At 34.0% G+C, this 12,965-nt stretch overlaps 1 protein-coding gene across 2 annotated transcripts in view; it reads right to left on the bottom strand.

The window, feature by feature from the left end:
* KPNA5 (karyopherin subunit alpha 5) overlaps nt 1-12,965 on the bottom strand; it is a 61,781-nt gene that overhangs the window by 26,542 nt on the left and 22,274 nt on the right. For both annotated transcript variants that reach the window (XM_051997601.1, XM_051997602.1), the window contains one exon: nt 2,368-2,456. In XM_051997601.1, coding sequence (XP_051853561.1) covers nt 2,368-2,456 — 89 coding nt within the window. The remainder of the gene's footprint in view (nt 1-2,367; nt 2,457-12,965) is intronic.

Genomic DNA, 12,965 nt, shown 5'->3' with positions numbered 1-12,965 from the left:
TTTCTGAGAAAGGGATTCTATCACTTGATCAACATTTATTAAGAGCCCTTCAGGTACTCTTAGTCCTAAGTACTAAGGATATAAGTACAAAGAACAAAACAATCCCTACTTGCAACTACAAGACTTTCTGAAATATAAAGCTATTTTAGTTTTAATTATTTCATTAATTCTGAAAGATTGATAATGAAAAGCATAAAGTACATTTAAACTAAACTTCTGATTACTAAAATCAATCCAGTTATTTCTGAATTACCAATGTTTAAAGTGCTACATTACTTCTAGTCATGAAAACAAATATCCAGATATAGTCAAAGCCTTAAATAAATTAGAGTAGGGAAAAAAGTAAACTAGGAACAAAAATGTAAAATACTGTTCTACGTCCTTTTCATTTGGTTTGATTTGAACCTGACACATGGAAAATATAGTATGCCTGTTTTTCTTCTCTAAATCTGATACACAGAAGGTAAAGGGTCTACGAAACAGGGTTTGGCAATATGCACATTGCTGAAGTTAAGGACCAAATTGAATTTCTATGGACAAAGTGACTTTTAAAAAAACCCCAATAAAGCTGGAAATGCCTCATATTTTAAACAGAATATGAGGGAAAAGCATCTGATCTTTATCTAAAGTGGTTCTTGTTTCATTTTACCAGGATTCTCTACTTTCTGTATTCTGTTAAGTAATTTATGATGAACATACTCAAGATTACAATTAAAAGGTGTCTTTGTTCTATAAGTGATTTTGTTACAGGATTTTCTTGCAGTAGAATTAAAAACAAATAAAAATTCATAGTACTGTCAAGAAATCATTAACACAATATTTTTTCAACATTTGACATATTCACATCAAATACACATAAAAATGCATTTAATGTTATATTCCAAATCAATAAAAGCACAAGAATATGGCAGAGAAATTACATTAAAGTAAAAAATGTTAACAAGCATCTATTACATTGCTTCTAATATACCCAAACATCTTGTTTATATGATAATTTCTTCATGGTGTTTCTGTTAGGAGGTTTATAATAGCCAATTCTTGAAAATCTACAAGAATTTCTCCTTTTCTGAATTCTAATTCCAATTAGGGTCAACTATGCAGCTTAGTACTTAACTGATCTCTAAGTATTTGAGTTTTTCTTGTTTTCCTTGACTCAATAACGATAATATACACTCTTTGAAAGCAGGTAGCAGTTTTTTAAATTCTCATATTTATTAACTACCTACTCTGTGCAATGAAATGGAATGAATTTTGAGGGACTTATTATGGACCAATTTGCAGTCTAGTAGCAACTAGACTGAAAAAAATTATTATTTAAGAACACGAGATAATATTATATACTAAAGAATAAATTGTAAAAGTTGAGTTTATATTGTACACAGTTAACAGTAATACTATGATGATCAACTATAATTGACTTAGCTCTTCTCAGCAAGACAATGATCTAAGACAATTCAAAAAGATTTATGATCGAAGATGCTACCCATATTCAAAGAAAAAACTATGACATATAAATGCAGATCAAAGCATGTAATTTTTTGTTTGTTTTTATGGCTTTTCCCTTTTGTTCTTTCTTCTTTCACAACATGACAGATATGGACAGCCAACTCTACTGTTCCCCACTTGGCTGCACTCCTCTGAATTTCTCCATCTTGCCCTTGAAGCAATCACCTTCTTTTTGCACCCCAGCCCCCTTTCACTTTCCTTTGTACATGGTCTTTCATCTAGAACTTTTATTTTCATAAAGTCACCATTCCTTCACTAAGGAAAAGGATCACAGATTTAGAAAGAACAGAGATAATCTAATTCAATCTTTTCATTTTCCTGATGAGCCAACACAACCCACAGAAATGAAACAATTTGTCTGTCACACAAAGAACACATGCCTAGGTTTGGAAGCCAAGTCGTTACTCCAAATGCAAAACACACTTTTTCCTGACATCAAATTAAGATGGCTAGCATCATGGCACTGGGATTTTCCAAGGTTACTTTTAGGCAAAAAAATTTCAAACACTTAATACTGAATTCTTTTTTTGGCCAGAAGAAAACATCACTAAGATGGGGGAGGAGAAGAGAGGAGTAAAAGTAAGGGAAATGTGCTGAAGGAGTACCCACAATGATGAACCATAAGATTTTTAGAGATAAATGTTTTATTTTTTTATTTTATAAACAATAATCATTAAAAATCAATCACCAATATACAACTTTCATTACTCTATTTCAAACTGTAAGAGAACCTAAACACTTAATTTTGAAAGCAGCTTATAAAAACACACACAAAAAAAACAAATTTACCAGAGTAAGGAACATAGATTTTCTTTATGATTTATGTTTGCCTATAATAAAAAATTAAATAAAAATACTTACTCTAAGAGAGGGGGGAGTATTCCACAATTCAGAACAAAGTCTCTGCATTCTGCATTGTCACCAGCAATATTACCAAGTGCCCATACTGCCTTAAAAACAGAGTAAAAAATTAATTTAGATCAATATTTCTATACTAGCTACGTATTATCAACCAATTACAATCCAAATCACCATATGACTATTTGCAGAAACTCTCTTAAGAAAAGTACTTTAAAACAAAATAAATACAAACCTAAGGTTTTTTTAACCTTTATTCTTTTGATAGAGCTACAATAAATGGCATCTTTTAAAAGAAAATTATTCCCAAAATGAATTGGTACCTTTTACTTGTTTATAACTTAACAAATAATTTCATTTTGTTGTAGTTAATAAGTTTTTCCCAGTTTTGAGTTAGACAGGTTAAATTCTATTATCATCACCTCAAGAATCAATATTCCAATTATTGATACCAAGATTATTTAATACCCACTTAGGAAACAGTAAATATATGTTTAAAGGAAATAAAAGGTATTGATTAAATTTGCATTGCCTGATTAGACTGTCAGCAGCAGATGATTGCCTTTTTCAGATGATAAGACAAAAGGAAAAAGAAAGAAAATAAAAAAATTTTAACTCTGGCACTAAAAATTCCATGAACAGCCTAAACTTAAAAATTACCTATTTGGAACTATGCTCAAAAAGTTATCAAACTGTGCATACCCTTTGATCCAGCAGTGTTTCTACTAGGCTTATACCCCAAAGAGATACTAAAGAAGGGAAAGGGACCTGTATGTGCCAAAATGTTTGTGGCAGCCCTGTTTGTAGTGGCTAGAAGCTGGAAAATGAAGGATGTCCATCAATTGGAGAATGGTTGAGTAAATTGTGGTATATGAACGTTATGGAATATTATTGTTCTGTAAGAAATGACCAGCAGGATGAATACAGAGAGGACTGGCAAGACTTACATGAACTAATGCTAAGTGAAATGAGCAGAACCAGGAGATCATTATATACCTCAACAACGATACTGTTTGAGGATGTATTCTGATGGAAGTGGATCTCTTCAATAAAGAGAGCTAATTCAGTTTTAATTGATCAAGGATGGAAAGAAGCAATTACACCCAAAGAAAGAACACTTTGAATGAATATTCAATTCAAAGAATGAATGTAAACTGCTTGCATTTTTGTTTTTCTTCCCGGGTTATTTATACCTTCTGAATCCAATTCTCCCTGCGCAACAAGAGAACTGTTCGGTTCTGCACACATATATTGTACCTAGGATATACTGTAACCTATTTAACATGCAAAGGACTGCTTGACATCTGAGGGAGGGAATGGAGGGAGGGAGGGGAAAAATCAGAACAGAAGTGAATGCAAGGGATAATGCTGTAAAAAATTATCCTGGCATGGATTAAAAAATTAAAAATTGAAAACTTAATAAAAAAAATTACCTATAATCAGTTTTTTTGTCTCCAAGTGATTTTACATATCAGAAAAGCAAATATAATAAGGTAGTTACTAAAGTAAATAATTACCAGGTATGGTGGCTAAAGTAAAGAATGAGGAAACCTGTTTCAATCTGGTTCTACCAATAACTGTCTGTCTCTGAATCCTCACCTCCCAAACTTCCTCCCCAGCAAATGAACCTTAAGTTTCTCAGTTTCTTTGTCCAGAAAAACTTCTATAAACATTATATAAGCAAGGATTTAAATGACTAGGACTGGGTTGATCACGACCTGGGCAAAAACTTTTCCAATTCAAGGTCTGATAAATGCACATGATAGCTTAAGTGAAACTTTGAAGGTTATTCTTCTGTTCTCCTTCCTAATCCTGCCTGTTAAAATACATTTTAGGATTTATGGTTAATTACCTAGGAAACGGAACAGACATTAGGAGGAAAAAAAAGATGACAAGGAAGAAGAATTAAAGCTACTTCCAAGAGACAAAAGATAAGATCTAGAACTCTAGATAAAAAGTCATAGTATAACGTTAAATTTTTCTCAGAGCAAAGGCAGGATTATATTAATAAATGTTAAAGGTGCATAATGAAGATAAACAATAATTAAGAATATCTAGGGTTGATTGACATTTAGGGAAGAACAAAGCCCGAGTCAAAGGGCTAAAAGAAGATATGTGACTTACTGAATAGGAAGTCATGTATTTCTGGGAGAAGGAAGAATTTTAACTTTGTAATATGAGGCTTTTATTGTATAGCTATCAACCAGAGCTAAAATACTTAAAATGTTAGATTTCCTTCAAATTATTCTGCAATAATGAAAGACTATGAGAAAGGCAAGATTCAAGAACAATATTTTCCTTACAAGAGTATTAAAGATTAAATGAGATAATGTTTGAAAATGTTCTAAATTTATTTTTGGTACTAATGCAAAATCCATTTCCAGATTCTTTTCACTAGTTAATGAAAATCAAGTAATATTTAGCCCTAAAATTAAGCTATATTCCTTTAGATACAAATCACAATTTCAATTTTTTTTAATTACTTCTCAAATAAACAGCTTTATTTCCCAAGCCCTGTACCCAAAATTTAGAAGTCTTTTAAATGTGACAACTGAGAAATCTGCAATATGCTAGGACAAATGATGTGAATTGAGTATTATGGTAGGAGAGTAAACAAGAAGTTATGAAAGGAAGAGAAAAGTAGAGCAAGTAGAAATATAGAATTCAAGAAATATGCTATTATTTACTGGGAAAAGTGATAATCAAGTATATAAAATCAATGTAATTTTTGAATCTCAAAAATGTAGAACCACTTACTATATTTGGGACATCACAGAATTTAAGATTTGAGACTTCACAGATCTAGTTCATCCACTCATTCAGTACAAAAATCATTTCTACAACATCACTGATGACCTTACAGCCTTTACATAAATACCTCCAATGAGACTGATGATCTTAATAGCAGACTATTCTACAGATAGATGGCCCAAAATAAAAAGTTGTTTCTTTGTGACTCTTTCCAACAATGAGACGATTGATGCCAGTTCCAATGATCTTATGATAAAGAGAGCCATCTATACCCAGAGAGGACTGTGGGAACTAAGTGTGGATTACAACATAACATTCTCACTCTTTTTGTTGTTGTTCGCTTGCATTTTGTTTTCTTACTCATTTTCTTTCCTTTTTGATTTGATTTTTCTTGTGCAACAAGAGAATTATATGAATATGTTTACAGATATTGGATTTAACATATTTTAACATGTATAACATATATTGGATTGCTTGCCATCTAGGAAAGGTATAGGGAAAGGAGGGGAAAATAAGTAACAAAAGGCTATGCAAAGGTCAATGTTGAAAAATTATCTGGGCAGGGGCAACTAGGTGGTACAGTGGATAGAGCACCAGCCCTGAAGTCAGGAGGACCTCAGTTCAAATCTGACCTCAGACACTTAACACTTCCTAGCTGTGACCCTGGGCAAGTCACTTAACCCCAATTGCCTCAACAACAACAACAACACAAAAAAATTATCCATATTTATGTTTTGAAAATAAAAAGCTTAAAAAAAGAAAGAGGTGTTTCTTAAACTAAAATCTCTCTCTATAAATCAATCTATCCTAGTTCTGCCTTCTACTTCACATTCTTTATGATGACCCTTCAAATCACTGATGATAGATATTAAGATCTCTTACATCTTCTTCAGATAAAGCACATTAGTATTTCCTCAAACACATCAAATAGGTTTGATTGTTGTTGTTGGTCCTTCATTCTCAAAGAGGACCATAACATTAGGGAGGTAATGTCATGACTCAAATGAAATGGATTTAAATAAGAAGGACTGTGCAAGTCACCAGACTTAATCACTCCTTTAGAGCCATTTGGGTGCAGTAGTAAGATATAGATCAGAATAACTGGAAATGACCCCAAGGCTAAGGTTCCCATGTCTCAATTTGCCCTTTCAGTAATGAAAGTTAGTTAAAAATGAGACAAAGACATTATTAATCAGAGAAATGCAAATTAAGATAACTCTGAGATACCACTATATATCTGTCAGATTAGCTAGAATGACAGGGAAAGATAATGTGGAATGTTGGAGGGGATGTGGGAAAAGTAGGACACTGATACATTGTTGGTGAAATTGTGAACACATCCAGCCATTCTGAAGAACAATTTGGAACTATACCCAAAAAGTTATCAAACTGTGCATACCCTTTGATGCAGCAGTGTTACTATTGGCTTATATCCCAAAGAGATTTTAAAGAAGGTAAAGAGATCTATATGTGCAAGAATGTTTGTGGCAGCCTTCTTTGTAGTGGCCAGAAACTGGAAACTGAGTGGATGCCCATGAATTGGAGAATGGCTGAATAAATTGTGGTATATGAATATTATGGAATATTATTGTTCTGTAAGGAATGACCAGCAGGATGGTTTCAGAAAGGCCTGGAGAGACTTACATGAACTGATGTGGAGTGAAATGAGCAGGACCAAGAGATCATTATACACTTCAACAACAATACTATTTGATGATCAATTCTGATGGATGTGGCCATCTTCAGCAATGAGATGAACCAAATCAGTTCCAATAGAGCAGTAATGAACTGAACCAGCTAAAACCCAGCGAAAGAACTCTAGGAAATGACTATGAACCACTACATAGAATTCCCAATCCCTCTATTTTTGTCTGCCTGCATTTTTTTATTTCCTTCACAGGCTAATTGTACACTATTTCAAAGTCCGACTCTTTTTATACAGCAAAATAACTGTTTAGACATGTATACATATATTGTATTTAACTTATACCTTAACATATTTAACATGTATTGGTCAACCTGCCATCTGGAGGAAGGGGTGGGGGAAGGAGGGAAAAAGTTGGAACAAAAGGATTTGCAACTGTCAGTGCTGAAAAATTACCTACACATATACCTTGTAAATAAAAAGCTATAGTAATGATGTAAAAAAATGAGACAAAGAATGGTCTCCTTTACCTAGTCAAAAAAAAACCAATTTACTCAATCTGAAAGGGAAGATCAAGGCATAAAGGTATAAGAGGGCCAGAGTGTCAAAAATGGCTATATGTAAACCCTCAAAGAAACATGTAATTTAGTCTGAGGCCCAAAAATTTCCTGGAACAGCTCAAGAAGGAACAAATTAGATAAGTAGAAGAAAAACTGGAAAAAGAAATGAAAGTAATGCAAGAGAAATATGAAGAAACAATAACATGGGAGAAGATATACAAAAATTTACCAAGTAAAATAGTTCCTTAAAAAAAAATAGAATTGGTCAAATGGAAAAGGAAATACAAAGAGTTCATGACTCCAAAAAAAAAGGTAATTTTGTTAAAAAAAAAAAAAAAAGCTCAACTAGATGGGTGTTAGAATTGTATTACACATTAATAAACTGATAAAATCAGAGATTTCAATGATCTTGCTAATTTCTCCACCAGTTCATATTGTACCAATTAAGACCACCTAATCTTAAGTCATCCTTTCTATAAATCCACCAAAGATATATACAATAGAGAATGTCCTGTCCTCAATTATTTCCTGGGTTCAAATGCTGGTTCTGCCACTGACTCTTTGTGTGATCCTGGGTAATAACACTCTTCACTTCTCTGAGGCTCAAATGTCTTCATAAAATAAGAAGGTTAAGACTAAATGACCTATAAGGTCTCCCCTAGTACTTAATCTATCAGTCTAGTACCTTCAGGAGATTTCCTCTTCGATTACGTGCAGCCATTCTTCCCAACTTCATGCTCCCAAATGCTACTGCCACTTCCTCACAAAGTATATTTACTACAGTTTGTAGAGTCCAAATGCAGCAAATCAACTTATTGTCAGTGATGAGAATAGACTCTTACAGGAACATCAGTGGATATAATCCATTTCACATCCATTTGTTGCCCTCATTCCTGGTTTCACCTATAAATATCCTTGAAAGGGTCTGGCTTAGACGGCTCTAACACCAAGTTCTCTGCAAGCTCATTTTCCCCTGAAGAGCTGTTTAGATTTTTGTGAAGTAATACAACTTGCAATATTCCATCCTCCTCCTCCAGGCTTTACAAATTAGTTTGTGCTCTAAAAACAGTATTGACCTTGGCTGCCATGTTGTTGCTCCACTTAGTAAGAGCAAATATCTGCTACCTGAGGCAGTTTTGGGGCTCATGCTATCTCCTTGTTGTGGTGACCATTTTGCAGTACTTCTAGTTCACTAAGAACTGGTGAGAGAGTCAATGTCTTTACTTTTGTTTATTTCCCATATTTTGGAACTGACAGATAGTTTATACTATAGGAACTACTGCCTGCAGTTTCTTCTTATGCTTATCCTTTCTTTCGTTCTAATCAGCTAATGATCTGAGTGTATGCACACAGAAATCTGAAATGACACTCAAATCAGCAACTAATCATTCTGTCTGTTTAAGATAAAATCAGTTTCATGTTTTGCTATATGTTTTTGTTGCTCACCATATCCAGGGCCTGCAGACTTTCTTCTTGAACAAAGTATTCATGATGTACTGGTTTAAGACAAGCCTTCGGTCTCTTTCATTTCTTGATCCCAAACTGTATTTTCCAACATAGTTTTTTCACTGTCCTCCCCTGTGCCCACCTTCAACAAGTTATTCAGTATTAATGTAGATGCTGACTTAGTTTGAAGGATCTTATCAAGTTCTTCAACCTCTGCAACAGATCATATATCATAGATTTAGAGCTGGAAGGGACCTTAGGAATCAAGTTCAACCCCCTCTTTTTTTGAATGAGGAAACTAAGACCCAGAGAGGTTAAATGAGCAATAAGTTGCAGAGCCAGGATTTAAATCTATTATCTTCTGATACTAAATTCAATGTTCTACACTATATTATGTAAACAGGAATTACTTCATGATGCCCTGTTTTCTTATGCTCATCACAGACAGCAAGATGATCCCATTGAAACATTTCTTATTGCTATACTTGCTTTATGAAATTAAATTCCTTTACTTGCAATAATCTAAGAAACTCCTTTGCATTTAACTATAATTTCTTTGTGTCTCTTGGTTTCATATATAAAAGAGGCCATCAATATGGATGTGATTCAGTTCCTCCGGTAGAGTATCCATCAGCTCACTGGACAAAGTTTGCAAATTAAGAACACTTAACAATTACATGAATGTTTGTTGGTGTTTTTAACACTTTTTATACACTTTTCTGCAATGGTCAGGGCATAAGCCAAAGGAAGTAACACTGGAAAGAGAAGTTTCTTTAATTCATTTTTCATGGACTGTTATGACTAAAAAATTTTCACCAAACAAGTGACCACATTTTTGGTAAGAATCTTCTGTTCTGATCCCTGAATAGTAACAAAGTCTATCATTGTGTCTCTAAGTTGCAACTTTTCAGGATGAATAGAACCACCTATCTGAATTTGTATTCTTCTGGCATAAAGTTCTACACCTGGGGCTTATCATCACACAGAGGAGTGATACTTTTTAAAACCCTTGGGAAAAGCATGAATGAAAAAGCATTTACTATGTAGCAAACACCATGCTAAATGCTAGAAATCCAAAGGGAAAAAGCAAAATAATCCCTACTCTCAAAGAGCTCACATTCTAATTGAGGGAAGCAACATATATAAAAGTTCAACTGCAGGGGTCAATGAAAGGCCTAGAATGGCAAAGTTCAATAGTCAGCGTATACAGGTAGGTCCAGAAGGCAAGGCCTGGGAATCTGCAGAGTGTAGAGGCAGAGCAGATAGTAAGGCCCAGAAGACTCAGGAAGCAGAAGCAGGACAGAGGTAAAGCCCTGAAATCTTCCTCTCCAGAAGAATTGTAGTTGCTAACTCCCAGGGTTATCCAAACCTTCCTGTTCAGTCATCCCAGATGGGATCTGAGGAAAGGGAAGAAAGTGGAAAAAGGCACCCTTCTCTGGCTATACCATGAAATGGAAAATGGGAAAGTATAAGTAAAGGGAAGAGACAATGAATATACCCTTACAACTAGAGTCATCTACATAGAGATGATAATTAAACTTTTAGGAAATGATGTGGTCACTGAAAAAGACAAGAGTACCAACAAACTGAATTACTCTTCGGGACTAGTTCTACCCCACAAAAAAGAGTTAGGTAAGTGAAGTAGAAATAACAAAAATTTAGAAAAAACTGTCCCATGTCATCTGTGCAGTATGTCCCTTGTACCAATTCCTTCTATTTTCTCCAGGAGATTGTTTGCGCCCTCATTTCTCTTTCATCTCTTCCTATCATCCCAGGAAGAAATTTCTTCCCTGCTGCCTTCAAAAATCACTTAACTATCTCCTTTCTTAACACACTAGATACTACCATCTAATTTAAGCCCTATTTTTTCCCATTTTCTCAAATTTCTAGAAAAGCTATCTACATTTCTTTTCTCAAATACCTCTTTCTCAATCCTTCTTCAACTCCTTGAAATATGGTATCACTTAACTGAAACTGCCCTCTCAAAAATTTTCACAAATCTTTTAACTGCCAAATATGATGCTCTTATCTCAGTTTTCTTTCTTCCTGACCTCTCTGTAACTTTTAACACTGCTGGCAACCTTTTCCTGATATTCTTTTCCCTCTAGTTTTTTATTCAACTACTCTATCCTGGGTTCTTCCCATATCTGTCTGACTGCAGACTATTAATTCATCAATAATATCATGCTCTCTAAATGCTGAGTATATCCCAAGACTTTGTCCTAAGTTCCCTATTATTCTTTCTACATACATTCTCTTAGTAACTTCAACAACTAACATGGGCTTAATTTAATTGTCAGCTCTGTGCAGACATCAACGCAGATTGATATCTCCAGCCCCAATTTTCTCCCCTTAGTATTTCAAACTTAGTGTCCCTCAAACAGCTCAAACTCAACATGTCCAAAACTGAGTTCAATAATTTTTCCCAAAACCTTATGATCTATCCCAAGTCTCTTAGGCTTAAACATTACGCTCATTACTCATTCTTCTTACACCTCACATGTAATCTAATTATTGCATGACTCCTTTTCTCTATTCACAATGGGAATCTCCTTAGTTAAGACCCTCAATTTAGGCTGCCTGAACTATTGCAATGATCTCCTAATTGGGTCTATTTGCCCTTTCTCCAGTCTCTCCTAAACCCAGCTTGAATCCATCCTCCACTGAGCCCCATCAAAGTGATTATCCTTAAGCACAGATGTGATCATATTATTTCCCTACTTAAACTTCAGAGGCTCTCTAATGCAGTTAGGGTAAAATATAAACTTCTGTTTTGCTTTAAGTCCTTTATAACCTGACCCTACCCTATCTTTCAAGTTTCATTATATATTACTCTCTTTTTTGTACTCAAGTTCAAACAACATAACCTTGTCTCTCTGTCACACATGGGTCACAATCTCCTACCTCTATGTCATTATATTGGCTGTCTCTCATACCTAGAATGTATTCCCTATTATCACTTCCCTGAACCCTTACTTCCTTGATATGCCCTACATTCTTAACTACCACATATTTATTCTATACATTCTTAGGTGGAAATTATGTTGTCTAGAGCTCCTTAATCATAACTTTCTTTTTTGTTTTTGTATTACCAGTGCTATAGTACTGTGCCTGACACATTCGTAGACAATTAATAAATGTCTGTTAATTGATAAAGGTAGATAGGTGATGCAATGGATAGAGTACTAGGCATGGAGTCTAGAAGACTCCTCTGGCCTCAAACACTTAATATGTGTGACCTGTGCAAGATGCTGTTTGCCTCCAGTTTCCTCATCTGTGAAATGAACCAGAAAAGAAAATGGAAAACCATTCTAGTATGTTTACCAAGAAAAAAACAAATAGGGTCATAGTAGAACACAATTGAAATTACTAAACAACAACAAAAGAATGGAAATGCTGGGTATAATCTGACAAGAATCTTATATTTAGAACAGATTTTTTAAAGTTTAGTACAATGTTTTGGACAAGAAAAGAAGTTTTCTTAATATGGAAAGTTTAAATTAAGTCTGATAGGAAATAAATGGAAAATAGCTAGATAGGTTGATATGATTTTGTGACTTCAGAAAGATGATGACAAGGACATACAATCAATGAAAAATTCTGAAGAATGGCAATGCTCTGTCAGAATATAAGTCTAAGCAGAAGCAAATGCTAAGTTATTTATCTACATGAGGACCAAAAAAAAAAAAAAAAAAAAAAGAAAGAAACAATAGATCTGCTGCTTGAGATAGAAAGAGGGTAAAAAATAACTTTCCCCCCATTTGCTATATATCAAAATACCCTGAAATCAAAATAGAATAAAAGATGTGCATGTTAATACTGATGATAAGATATAGTAAAAGAGCTCCTTATATTCTTTGAGTCATCTGGTTAAGATAAATTATAAATCCCAGGGTACAGAAAGCTTGTGAATGCAATGCTGAACTATAAAAAATAAAGGTGAATAAAAAAGAACAGCTTAGAGACTGGGCAAACATAGAAATTTTCAAACAAAAGGAAGGATTTCTAAAATTATGAGTGCATTTAACTTCAATTCCTGGCAAAACTCTAGAATGCTATTATTAAGAGTCCAAAACTTAAAAAGGGAAACAGCAGTATACACAAATCAACATACACTTATTAAGAGGAAGCCATGATAGCCTAAGCCTATTTACGCTTAACAAAATTATCAGATTGGTAAAACATGTCACAGAAATGGT

This window comes from Antechinus flavipes, chromosome 4, assembly GCF_016432865.1.
Source record: "Antechinus flavipes isolate AdamAnt ecotype Samford, QLD, Australia chromosome 4, AdamAnt_v2, whole genome shotgun sequence".
NCBI classification, from domain to species: domain Eukaryota; kingdom Metazoa; phylum Chordata; class Mammalia; order Dasyuromorphia; family Dasyuridae; genus Antechinus; species Antechinus flavipes.
This window is presented reverse-complemented; position numbering and strand designations above follow the sequence as displayed.